General features: G+C 42.8%; 1 protein-coding gene and 1 long non-coding RNA gene across 12 annotated transcripts in view; one reads left to right on the forward strand and one right to left on the reverse strand.

Annotated features, from left to right (window-relative positions):
• Positions 1–13,262, forward strand: part of LOC143308251 (uncharacterized) — a 124,295-nt gene that overhangs the window by 18,316 nt on the left and 92,717 nt on the right. For 3 of the 4 annotated variants that reach the window (XR_013065240.1, XR_013065241.1, XR_013065243.1), the window contains exons 2-3: positions 3,070–3,184; positions 3,336–3,393. This is a non-coding gene — a long non-coding RNA (uncharacterized LOC143308251). Of the gene's footprint in view, positions 1–2,482; positions 2,611–3,069; positions 3,185–3,335; positions 3,394–13,262 lie in introns of those variants that run through there. The other variant, XR_013065242.1, reaches the window with a different exon arrangement.
• Hr4 (nuclear hormone receptor 4) overlaps positions 1–13,262 on the reverse strand; it is a 114,536-nt gene that overhangs the window by 15,861 nt on the left and 85,413 nt on the right. For 6 of the 8 annotated variants that reach the window (XM_034332418.2, XM_034332413.2, XM_034332414.2 and 3 more), the window contains one exon: positions 3–107. In XM_034332418.2, coding sequence (XP_034188309.2) covers positions 3–102 — 100 coding nt within the window. In that variant the 5' untranslated portion in view covers positions 103–107. Of the gene's footprint in view, positions 1–2; positions 108–6,402; positions 9,628–13,262 lie in introns of those variants that run through there. The other 2 variants (XM_034332417.2, XM_034332411.2) reach the window with 2 other exon arrangements.

Consider the following 13,262-nt stretch of genomic DNA (forward strand, 5'->3'; position numbering starts at 1 on the left):
ACCGTCGCTACTACATCGGGAGTCGACCTTTCTCCTTTTCAACTTGAGGTCTTGAAACAAGCTCATGTTGTCTAGCTCACACGGGCTGCTCGTAAGGGTCATAATTCCTGTAAACAAGAACGATATACAAAGATTAGCTCGTTGTAGCCGATAATAGGATAGAAAATTCTAGTATGCAATAAATAGCCGAAGGTAATCAACGATGACGGGTTCAAAGGATCGTGCAAATCAAAGTCGCGATAGACGCGTCTCGCTGGTGTCTGCAGCGAAAAACATCTTCGTTAATCATGAAACGTCTAGTCACGTTTCTCTTTCATTATACAAGTTGTGATATATACATATTGAAACGATGGCGTGAATCTTTCGGGGGTATTTCATGAATGACGATTATCTTCTCGGATATTTAGTATCATTTTATTGTTGTACCATCATGTGTACTGTAAATCTTTCAACGGGTTGAAAATGATAATTTTTATTACGAGTACGCTCGCGATGAAATTAGGCTTCCTAATTTGGTGGCTCCCTAAAATGATGGTTCCCAACCTCATAGGTAACATAGAACCGACCATAGAAGCTTCTCTCTGGCACGGTGCTCGATGTAATTCCGTTCTGTTGAGAATATCGGCTATCGCAAAGAGAATGGACTGAATGTGAAAGTACATACGTGTGTCGGACGCACGCGTTCGCGATTACGGCGAACGCATAGTTCGCCATTAACCCCTCTTTAGCCAATAGCGTACAATTGGATCGTTTCATGGCAGTGTCTTTGAACGGTGCAACGGCGCGAAACCCTGCGATTCGATGCGTCTACGAAAGGATGCTGTATGAACCTACAAGGGTGGATTCAGCCTTTAAAAATGATTTATAGAAAAATTTCGTTTTAATTGGTACCTTGTTACCAAGACTTGGAATTTTATTTCATTAGAGATATGCAAAATTCCTGATAACGATAAATAATAGAGTAGCTTTTACGACCGTTGCTGCAGAAACGGTCCATGACAAACCATGGTTCGTTTCAATAAACGCGACATCCCGTGAACAATGCAGGCCAATCGTACGCGATAGCTCGTATGCAACTATGTTCGGTCACGCGACCCATCGCTGGATAATCGATGCTACATTGTGTTAACACTCTGACAACCATTCGCGAGGATTTCCTTGTTTTAATCATGGAAAGAGGGTTGATCGGGCCAATCGTGGCATAGATTTATGAAAGGTCTCAAAGCTGTTCGATCAACGTTGTTTGTTGAGCAAATAACTTTCTGAAAGTTACAATTCAAAAATCTGTCCATACAGTACCGATCGATCATGACTATCGGTTTACAAGCAAGTCAAGCTTCCTGCTACCGAAGTTTAAGTAAATATTCGCGGCTCGTAAAATCGTGGGGGAACTTTCTCTGTCACGTCGAGTGCTCTTAATTCCAGCGATTTCTCTTATCCGCGGCTCTACACGTTAAATGATTTCTCTTATGTCCCTGCTTACACAAAGTTCGTGCAATAGCAGCTTTCTTCTCTCTTCTGTTCCCCCTTTCGAACGTGCCAGTTCTCCGTTCACTAGAATTTCGGACGACCTCTAAAAGTGTTACCCCAGTGGTTCATGTTTAATATAGAAATTATTTTTCCAAACAATCATTACTTCCCTTGCAATTCATTTTAATGAAGAGTTTAATCATTAGAAAGACCGAGGAAACATCCAACTGTTTAGTTAATTGTACCCCGCTTGGTCGAAATCTTGTTGTTATTAAAAAGTTTTGAAATTAAGGGTCGAAATAAGCGAAGGAAAGAAGTAAAAAGGAAAATAATTCGATTAGGAAGGAAGACGGGTAGAGATTGCAGGCGAAGGCGTGCAAGTGCTGCTAATCTCGTTTCTCGGCTAGATAGAGTACCGGCGTTAAATAGCGCAGCAATTTCACGCAAACTATCGATCTTCACCCTCCGAGCACCCTATATTTATCGAAACACGCCTTCTACCTTGGAACGTCGCACTCGATCGCAGGAATTACACCGGCCCGTTCTCGATAACAGTGAACCCGGCTACTCGTTGGTGCTCTCGAAAGAAAATAGCTAGCGCTAGTAGAAGCTGAAGAAACCGAGAACCTCGGTCGCGATCGAAAATATCGGAGGGCGAAAAGCTCGCTGCCCGCGGGCTACGATGAATCTTCAGGAAAAACGGGCCCCGATGGCTAACGGTTGTGAACAGCCCTTAAACCGAACCGTCTTCGACAACCACGTGGGCGATTGTGTGCACGGTAATCGCGTGCAACGCCAGATGGCGGTTACGTTCACTAACACACGGACAAAGTGCATCCACAAACGGAGCGACAAACATGCGCTTGCGCGAATATACACAGACAGTAAAGCCCGCACTCGAGGCGGCACTGAGCGGGTACATGTATACGCGGTGCAGCGGGGTCCTTGCTCCCTGACGTATGTGGGTCAGCAGTCTCACACACGTTACTATTCTTGCGTAACCAATGCATGCATACAACCGAGAGCTGCCGCCACTGCGGCGTGTACATGCACACACCGAGACGGAAAGTGCAGCCAATGCACTAACCTACGGTCTCTTCTTGAGAGGCCGCCGGCGATCTTGCCTCGACCGATCTCCGTGTACGTGTACACTTTGTATATGCAACTGAGCTAGTGAGCGTACCTCTGTACCGGGGCTCAAAGCCACGCAAGCCCGGTATATCTCGGCCAAGCTTTTTCGAGGTTCAAGCTTTACCCTGATACTCCTCCGTGGTATTTGCTTCATTAAACGCGACGCTGTCGCGAGAGGGTTCGCACAACCTTTTCAGATGTATCACTTTTTTCTCTCCCCCTCGCCACACGGTTTCTAATTGTACGTCGGACGTTGCTCGATAATTGAAAAGTTGTGTAACGCGTTATTATCGCGTTTCAGTCGCGTCCATGGTATCTCGGCGATTCATTATTTCTATAGTTATTTTACCACTCATCTGATCACCTTTTTAATGAAATTATTTGAAATCAAAGTTACTTGAAATTTTTCTACTTTCGAGGATGATCCTGGTTTTTGAAGACTAATTTATTTTTTCCTTTTTGTTTCAGATCGGAAAAGAAGCGAATCGTTTGGTTTTATTGAAAAATTCTTAGTACAGGAATACATGAAAATGCTACAATGTTCGGTACCTTCAATTCCGGTGTTTATGTAACTAAACGAAAGGTTAGAGATTTTGTTTTATATAACGAAGAAAGTAAAAATGTTGGCCGATCGATCGCCGCTTCGGGCGATCGGTTACCACCTCTTTATGGTTAACCAATATTTGTACACCTACCGTACAATCGTATAATTATTTTCGTACATTTATTTTCAGATCATCGTCGTAGTGATAATCATCGCGACAGGAAGCACGTTGCATAATTCATCGTTCGGTAAGTGAACCTGAAGTATCGATTATCAATTTCAATATTCAATTTATCACTGTTCCAACGTGAAATTGTTTGCGATAACTCGATGAAAAAATTCTTCCATCGTCGATTTATCGTTTCGTTTTTAATTCAACGTAAATCGTATTATTATTTGCATAATAAAGAAAAAGGAGATGTCGGTTATAAAACGTTATATCTGCACGAATTGTATACTGGTACGGATAGAAAATCTCGTTAGTTCGGTGTCTGACATATTTTCGGTCAAGTTGGTACCATCATCGCGAATCTAGTGGCACAGAACCGCGTAATTTTATGTAGCACGGTAGATTTTACCGCTATAGGGGCCGACGATGGTGAAAGTGACTCTCCCACGCCATGACATCCTAGATCTACTACTCCCCACTTTACTGTCTGACTATGGCTGTCTGTTTCTCCTAGTCACAGGCTCTCTTCCTTTTTCTGTCCTCGGTTAACTCTGGTTCAAGTACCCTGGCTCGCGATCGCAAGAAGGAAACGAATTCTTGACAATGCTAACGAGTCGCGGATAAAATAATGTCACTATCGACCAGGAAATCTAATAGATTAATTAACTTCCAGCTGATGAACGCTAGAAAAAATTGAATTCCTTACGAAAATTTTCCTAACATCGAATTTTTTACTTTCAAAAAAAATGATTCGAAATTCTGTGCACAAAAGACGGTGTTAAAATTGTAAATCACGGGGAAAGTTCTTTGGGAATGATTAATTACTCGCCTGATTTCGAGGTAACCTTAATGTCTCTTCTGTTCTTTCTTTTTTTCGGGCCTTTTTGACTGTGTGAGAGAGAAAAAAAAAGAAATGTTTCTCCTACGAGAGAAATCGAACGCGCGAAAAGTCGTGCTGGCCTCGCGTTATCGCGCCTCGGGCGGTACCGTTATTTGAAAAAGCGACTTATCGCTTATCGGAGCGAGTCCTCGCGGATGTGGAACCCGGTTTTCAGCCACCTTTGAAATCAGCCAGCTTATCAGGGGGAAGATACATTTTGTGTAACGGTACACCATGTGGGAATACTAATTTAACAGTGAATCACTCGTTAAGTTGTCACGATTCTATCATAAAAATATTCTTATCGTCTCGAAGAATACCATGGTTGAACATTTCGCTTCGGAGACTCGTTCTTCTTCGTGTTTCTCACGGGAAGAACAACACGATGATTCTCGATCGTCACGTTCATCAAAACTTTCTTTTTCGCGAGCTGAAACGCGTTATCTTGTGAAGAGCAAGTCAAAAGTATTATCTGATAGCAAAGTAATTTGTTATGATATTATTCTCCTTAGTTAACCCTCGGATATTTAATAATTTTTCATGATAATTGAATAAAATTTTTGAAATCTAACGAAGGTAAATAAAAATACAGAGGGATGGATCATTATTGTTCGTTAAGGGATAGAGAGGAGGTAGGAGAGAAGGTTCTAAGGGTTGCCTTTACCCACGCACGGTATCCATCGAGAAATTTCACCGTGCTGTTCGCACCGATGTTATAAATATTCCCCTTCTCTCCCTTAACTTTTCTTACGCGGCTTCGCGAGGGAGAAAGGAAAAGGAAGAGGGAAACAGAGGGACAGAAATCGTGTCTGTTGGATGCTCGTGAGTCGGGCAACCAGTGAGAACGGCCAGTGAGAGTCAGAGCTCGGTACATTGAACCTCTGCAGTGAAAGTTTCTATTATACCACTGGCCTTACCTTACTTTTCCTACGGCAAGCTGTGCCGTGTTGTGTCATAAGTCGACGAGTAGCGTGGAAACATCGAAATTCGCTTCGTCGATCGCTCGTATCGTATATTAATAACACTTTTCCTTAGGACCTTGCCCAAATTGCCAGAAGGCATATCCGTGATTTCAATGAATTTTTTAAAACGATGCTCAGACTTATGACACTTGTGTTTTGGTATCAGAAAAGATTTTTTTTCAATCTTTTTCTTGAAATTCTATGGGTTTCGAATTTGATAAATCTATAATATTGAGGTTGAAAAAATTTCTTATTTTTCGTATAGAGAAAAAAGAATTAGTAAATTAACGATAGATAGAAGGTTTTTAGGTTTTTCTCGACGAGACTATCCCACTTTTCCCGATTGAAATTCGTTATTACAGCGAGACGTGCATTTGACCGATCGTTTCACCGTATACGAATCGAAACGATTTCGTTGGATCAGCGCATAGCTGGTTTTGAGCGTTGCAACACGATTGGCCGGGTGACGAAACAGCAGGAAGCCCGTCGAAACATTCTCGTTGGCGTTCTACGAAAAATCTCGATAGCTCGATGTTGTTCGAGCAAACGCGCGCGAACTTCGCTTCGTTACGACACACGACGCGGCGCGAAGTTGCTTCTATCGGCAACTCGAAACTGTTGCAATCTAGAGCAAAAGTCTCGCGTTGTTGCGAAGCGACGAAGAACCCTGCGGTTCCAGATTTACGCAATCGATCTATGCGCCACGATTCATCGCTTACGAACCGCCAGACAGACACGACTATTTATATCTTCCGCCTTTCAGCAGGAAATGACATTCGAGGCGTTATATCTAAAGAGAGATTTCACGGTTCGTTGAGACGCAACTGCAATTAAATGCATCGCGATGACACTTAAAGTTCGATTTCGGCGCTCGTTTACCCGAAGACAATTTCTATTTCATTCCTCGAAGATATACCTCCAGTATTCCCACCGCCACACGCGGTCGCGTCGCTGACTCGCAATTGTGATTTGCAATTAGCGAACCGTGCAATTGTGAAATCGCGTCGCGCGGTGTTATTGACCTGGAGGACGTTGGTTAACTGACACCCGGTTGCACCACGGGAACCGATTCCGAGAAACTTCCTCGGGTGATTAACACGGATATCCACGCGAATTATAATACTCCAAAACGACAATAATCGAGCGTAGATTCGTTCGCAGATTCTACAGAATTAATAGCGTCGAACATCGCACGGGTGCCAAATGCATAGGAATTTCATAGGTCCGTTAAATATAGAACTCCTACCTATGTGACGACCTTGCAGAACACTCATCTTCGCGCACATGGTATGTCACGTATCGTAACGAACGTTGGATTATCCAAAATTCCTGTCACACTGAACACACCTTTCGATACGGTGTCAATCGATCACCGATCGTTCGTCCATACGACACCAGGTACCGAGTATTCGCGACATAGATCAGCTGCTCTATAATTAAACACACGTAACAGTTCCTCGTCGCACCGATCGCGATCGTTCCCGCGAATTCGATTCATTCTCCGATATTCATCACTTTGTTCGCTGGCAAACGATCCTCGTCAGATATCGACGAATCACTTCGCGATTCATCGCGATCAGAGAAGAAGCGTTCGAAGATTAATACCCTCTACGCGATATACACTTCCGTATTCAGAATGCGTCGCGGCTATGCGGAGAAGAGACTCGTGGAAGTACGGATGAAGCGAGGAAACACTGTCCGCAGGAGGAGCCGAAGTGAACGCCTGGCAGAGCCTAAAGTTTTTGGGGCAGCCAGTGGTGCGGGCCACGCGATCCACCGAAGTTGTGGATCCACGCTGCTGGGTGGTGGTGGCACCAGTGACCTCGATACGAACCGAGGCCCTCCAATCCCAACGCCCAATGCCAAAAACTCGACACGCGTACACGCCGGAACTTTCACTCTCTCAAAGTTCCCTCTGATAGTCAGTCGAGTGCTGGAGCGACCAGGTACCCACCGGACAACGGAACCACCGGGGTACCTTCTGCGGATGCTAAGGACCGGCGATATAGAATCGATCAAAATATATGAACTTGAAATCAGGTCAAGATAGAGGTCCCTGGAAACTTTCACTAAAAGATGAACAGAAAGATACGGTTCGTTTTAAGATCCAGCGTAGGAAAAGGAAAACAGGGTATCTGAAATAGCAAACTCGTTAAACGAGCACCGGTTACGAAATGTATCGGCGATATCGAGGCGGAAGAGGCTGCGTAAATCGTCGATTAACCCTGTCGCGTTACATAAGTCTACCTGTCGCGTGTGTGCCGCGCGATTATGCACGAAATGGCTGAGAAAAAAAGAAGCGAACAGCCAAATAAGGCACGAAGAAGTCGACGTTACTCTCTCGCCTCGCCTCACCTTTTCTTCTCGTTGCGATTTCACTTTCGATGATGGCCCGAGAGAGCATCTTCGAGAACCGAGTGAAAGAGCTCGCCGGATCGGCACGGTACGGTTGATGTTTCACCGCGCTGGTAACCGATAAGAAAGCGAGGAAAGTCCGGGAGGAATGAAAGTTTCGACGATCGGTCTCGTGCAACGGTCGCTCGATTTCGGCAGGACCTGTTGTTTTCTTCGTGCCTGTTCGGCCGTACATTGGACGAAAGTAAAAGTAGCCGAGGACCTTGCGGCGGAACGTCGTCATCGTACATGACATCGAATCCTCCTTCTGCGTCTTCTTCCTCCTCGCTCCTCCCCTGGTCAACCTGGCCGGCCAGGTATACCGGTTCTTTTTCGCCCGAAACGATACCATCTTACAGGAAGATCGAACCACTTGGTGAAAACTCCGTCCTTAGTGGAACAGGGTTAAATTACGTCACGCGTGTCAGGTTATCGCAATCTCGTCTCACCCGGTGTTGATACATTTCACTGATGATCCGTTTCTCAAGACGATCATTCGAGCGTCGTTACGATCGCGAATTAATCGAACAGCGTGTGCGTGTTACGTAATCGGTAGAATGATGAACTTTTACATTTGAACAACGGTGTAGCAACTTTGTGCGTAGGAATGCCAGCTAGGTAAACCGGCTTACCGGTCTCGACGAGCGTAAAGGAATTTAAATTTCCTACAATGTTAACTAGGCTTTACGCGAAGTGAACGGCGACCAAGATCGACGTCTACGTATCGATATCGACAATACATCGAGCTTCTGTTTATTCAGATAAACGCGTCTCTCTTTGATGAATATTCTTTTAACAACCCTTTTTCTTCCTAGAGGTGGCTGTTTAACCGTGACATATCTGACAAAGAAAATGTTATCAGTGTGACGGTAAATTTACAGAGTTCTATTATTTTCTAATAGTGTTTTATTATTTCATTTATTATTTCATTTAATAGTTCGCAAACGTTCGGTGCATTCTATTTCCATATTGCGGTTCTAACTCAAAGCGACCCCTGAGCATAGGACCACTTAAGAAATAGGTTATTCCCGAAAATCCCCTTGATCCAGGGTACAAAACACAGTTTCTCTTGTCGCGTGCCGTCCTACTACCACCTGTTACACCCGGTTCACCGGTTGCGTAACCGGTCCGTCGATTCATCGTTCTATCGAAGTGTCCCATGAAAAACAAAGAAAACATCTGAGAAACACTGTACCGAAGTATAATAATTGAAAGCTTCATTAAATTTCATCTTCGTGATATTTTGTTATTCCTACTAATTAGGTCAGTAAAGGAATTCCTTAAAATATAGGTGTAATGAACTTTTAGAATAGAAATTCAAGCGTTTCTATCTGTGAAAGGGAAAAGGGTGAAATAGAATAACATTTTCGTTAGTGTTTATTAAAAAATAAATCGATCGGTAGCGAAGGTTGATTTTTCAACACGTCATTGGCAAAGTTATTCGAAACAGTGTGTTCCTGGGGAAAAATGCTGAAGATCTGCGAACGAACGGAAACGCGTTGGTTGAGTAGGATTTTCTCGGCTGCTTTTTCTAGCCAGCCTAGACGGATGGCGGTGTTACAGTGGCCGATCGATGTGTTCGTACGTGGCAGTGTGGGCAGTGCTACAGTCGTTCGTACCAGCACGTTGTGAGCGGTCGGCCATGGCATACTTACTGATGTCAATCACACCGGCAGGCATGCACTGCATCTATGTATGAGTGTACACACAGGCGAACGTACGAGAGTGGTGGTATACACGGATAGGATGGCACACAGAGCGGCAAGGCGCTTCTCGCTCGCCATCGAATCTCCTAGCCTTTTGGCCTTTAACCCGTGCAATTACCTCGACCATTGATATCGGGTCGCAGCTGCGCCGACGATCTAGGTCTGAACTTGGCGGACCGTTCCTCTGCAAATATGATTTCGTAGGGTGCAGCTGAACCGTGACCATCGGTCCGATGAACGTGGCTCGCGAAAGATCGCGAAGGACGAAGAGATCCGCGAACCGGGCAAAAATTATCTCTCAATCGTACGAAATATGTTTCCTATTTACCTTTAGATATTCATACGTAAATGTTACTTTATTTTTTATAGGAGAATTGATTTTTATCGATTCGAATAATTATTCAAAAATCAGTGAAATTAAAAATGGCTTCGTTGGGGGTTAATTAAAATAAAATAGAAAATTAAGAAGTAGGTTATAGTATAAATAACCTACCATTTGAATGGTAGTTTTAAAATAATTTTATCGAAATAACGTCTAGGTCAGCACGTTTCGATCTTGTTCCAAGAATGACGAGCATCGATCGTGGTTTCTTTTTCCTATCCACGAGACTGAAAAGTGCAATCGCTTCAGTCCTGATATGATATCGTGCCGCAAGCGTTTGTAACATATTTGTCTTACACGTATCGCGGTACCAATTGAACACGCTGTTCCTATCATTTTTCCAGTCTACCGATACGAACAACTCTCCTAGCCATTCATCGAGCAATTTCTAGCTTTCAAAATCTTCTTACACGGCGTGATACTTGTGTTCGTTTTTCGGTCCGATGGTATAGCAGATGAAAAATGAACTTTGATACTGTACTCGGTATATAAATAGCGGGTTTAGACTCTGTTCCCATTGCACGTTTCTCGGCCGCTTTGTTTTCTAGCCGAGCTTATTCCTTTCAGGAGAAGCGAACAATATCGTTTGTTCGGTCACGTTCTCCGCTGACACTCGGCGCCATAATCGCCGCGAGTTGGCAGAACGATATGTAAACAAGACTGTCCGTTTCGGTAAATAGTTGTTGATAGCGAGTAACTATTCTCATTTTCATCTTCTGCCAAATACAGTTCTCCTTCCTTTTTATATTTGTTCATTTTGAAAGTTTGTCTCCAAGATTCATTGATGTTCTTCATCAATTCGTCTACCAATTAGAAAATATTACATCAGGCTTCTTTAGAAATGATGGCGATACAGGAGAAGTATAAATTTGGCTAGGATTGAAAGGAAAAAAACAAAACTTGAACGATGTTTCTTATTCAGTTGATAGTTCCCATTCAGAGGCATTAAACGAGGCTCATTAAAAGCCTGTCGTTAATCGACGATCCAGAGTCCGTGATCTTGATGGAATTTCCTTTGATCGAAGACGATTCGTCCCGGTTGATCGTCTATCACGAGATGTCGGAACGACGAGGTATAACGAATTCGAAGCTATAAGGCCAGCCAACGTCCATGAGAATCGACCTCAACAGTAGTCGGTGCACTGTGTGTCATCATGATCGTTCTATGTACACAGCTTCTGTCAGACGCGTTGACTAAGTTCTTTTCATTATTTCTGATCCTATCTTCAAATTATCTCAAGGAATGACAACGTTAATCACCTTCGAAAATGGTGCGAGTTGACACCTTTACATTATTTTCCATATAATTTATCCACGATTTCAAAAATAAGATGTCATAAAAAAAAAAAAAAAAAAATGAAAAGAAAAGAAGAAAAAAATGAAAATTATATAAATCACGGTCATCTTTAAAGGATTAAACCTGAAGAATAAAAGAGGAATATAAATCATCTTCAAAGAATTACAACTGTGCCCAATTCTGCAATGATACAATGAAAAAATTTATTCACACGCAGTCAAAGAAGAGATGGTAACGAAACGTCTTGGCCGGATACGTAATTCATGAAACAATGTATTCGAAATAAAAAAGACAGATTTCGTCGTGACGATCGGGGAGATCGTTAGAACGATTTTTATATCTCGATGCATTTCTTGCATCTGGCTAATCAGGTGCAGTGTCATGCACCTCTCGAGAGCACGTTTCTCTTTACCTGGCGACGAATCGAGTATTCGCATTCGAATACCGGTACTTGCTGACTGCACGTGTCAGGGTCAAATGACATCATTCCGACGCAAGGATCTTCGTGATGGTGCGCGGACGTTTGTGTCGTCGTAATTCATCCCGTCGATCGTTCGCGCTTCTGGTAAAGTTAAGGAAGAACTTGGTATTACCTAGTTAAGACGGTTTCTCTTTGATCGATAACTCTTGTATGATAAAAAAAAAAAACTTTACTGCGTTTTAATATCTTAATCGTTTCTTGGATACAAAGATTCGTCAGGCTTCAAACTTGTCTTCTTTCGATAAAATCAAATAAAAGTTCCCCGGTAGATTTCGAAAGCAATTTTTTTTCAAATTCGTTGAAATCGTTAGACGAATCAATTGGTTGAAGTAGAAACTAGAGCGAGCTTAAAAAGTACACCTTGTAATTATTTTCTTCGCCAATTAGTGCACCGTTTTATCGTAAAGGATGCTTTAAAGCTCGTCGTATCACTCGCTTCTATTCTCGTCCCTGTGTCAGATCGTATTATAAAGCCTTTAGTTTTAATCCGCCGCAACAGCAACATAACTTCTCCATGCATTCGTTAATGAGTCACAATAAGGTCGACCACTCGTTAAGTCATTTTTCTTCAATGCGTAAAGGCGACGCTATCGTCGACATTGTAGTACGAACAAATTGCATTATGCACAAGACGTATCACTTTCATGGTGCATCCAACAAGAGGGACCTTGTCATTCGTTATAAATTTGATCATTTTTCTGATAACTTACTTAGCCTTCGAAAAATATGGTACCCTTTCCCAAGGAAAAGATTGATACCCTAAATTTCCACCCTTCTCCACTGGCAACCCTTAGAAATTCGAAGAATTGCAATGTAGAAAAAAGGCCCCATATTTATAGATACGTCCACGTTTAGGCGGGAAAATTTGAATTAATCGAATGATGATGAAACAAGCCTCGCGATCTCCGTAAGCCTCTTTTTTTCCTCGTGAGAACCTACCAGAGAATTTCTCAATGGTAATCGTGCACGAGAAATCAGAATGAGAACACCTCTGTTCGTATCACGGAAGCAATTTTCTTGTTCGAAGGTCGATTTTTCAAGCGTCTATCGGTATCGTTGGCAACGATTCGTCCTCTGTTACGGATCGCGACACATCGATAGAACGTTGCTTCAGCTTTTATTCGCACGAACATTCGCCGCGGTGTTATACCACGTCAGTTTCGCGTTAAGAACGACGCGGCGGAGGTACGAGAATCATGGCGGACGTTTGTCGACGTAATACCGTGATTACTGGCCGGTATATTTAGTTTGCGATTGGCATAGGTCGCGAAGAGTCTGCTGGTTGTTATCTATTTTCTACGCACGTGGCCTCTATAGGCCGAGATCTAGCTGGTTATAATCGGTGACACAGTATGGTCGCGACGCAGAGAAACGCCTTGGTGACATTTTCGGGATAAGGTTTCTCTCGTTGGCCACACCGAAACACGGAGTCCCTGAGATCGGTTAACGTCGATCCGTGTCTTTTATTCACGGACCGAAGTTAAATTATCGTCAATGGAAGAATGTTTACGAGTCGAGTTATTTAATCGACCAGGGGAACAGGGGAACATCCTCGTTTCTCTGTTGACCTAGAAATTGCTTCGTTACATTGAATTAATATTTCCTATTACCGATTGCAGTACTTTGATCTGAATGTTTTTAAAATCGCAACATTTTTTTTATCATAATCGCTAGAAAAGCAAAATAACAACTTATTGTTAGTCTATCAATGACGTGGTGTCGTTAGTATAAAACTTTTATTTTTCTAATAAAATATCTTCTAATGCTTATGTATAAGACATTTGTATAAATAGTACCGTCTGATGCAATGTAGTATAATTAGAAATGGAATAAAACGTGGGAATAA

This window comes from Osmia lignaria, chromosome 3 (assembly GCF_051020975.1).
Source record: "Osmia lignaria lignaria isolate PbOS001 chromosome 3, iyOsmLign1, whole genome shotgun sequence".
NCBI lineage: Eukaryota > Metazoa > Arthropoda > Insecta > Hymenoptera > Megachilidae > Osmia > Osmia lignaria.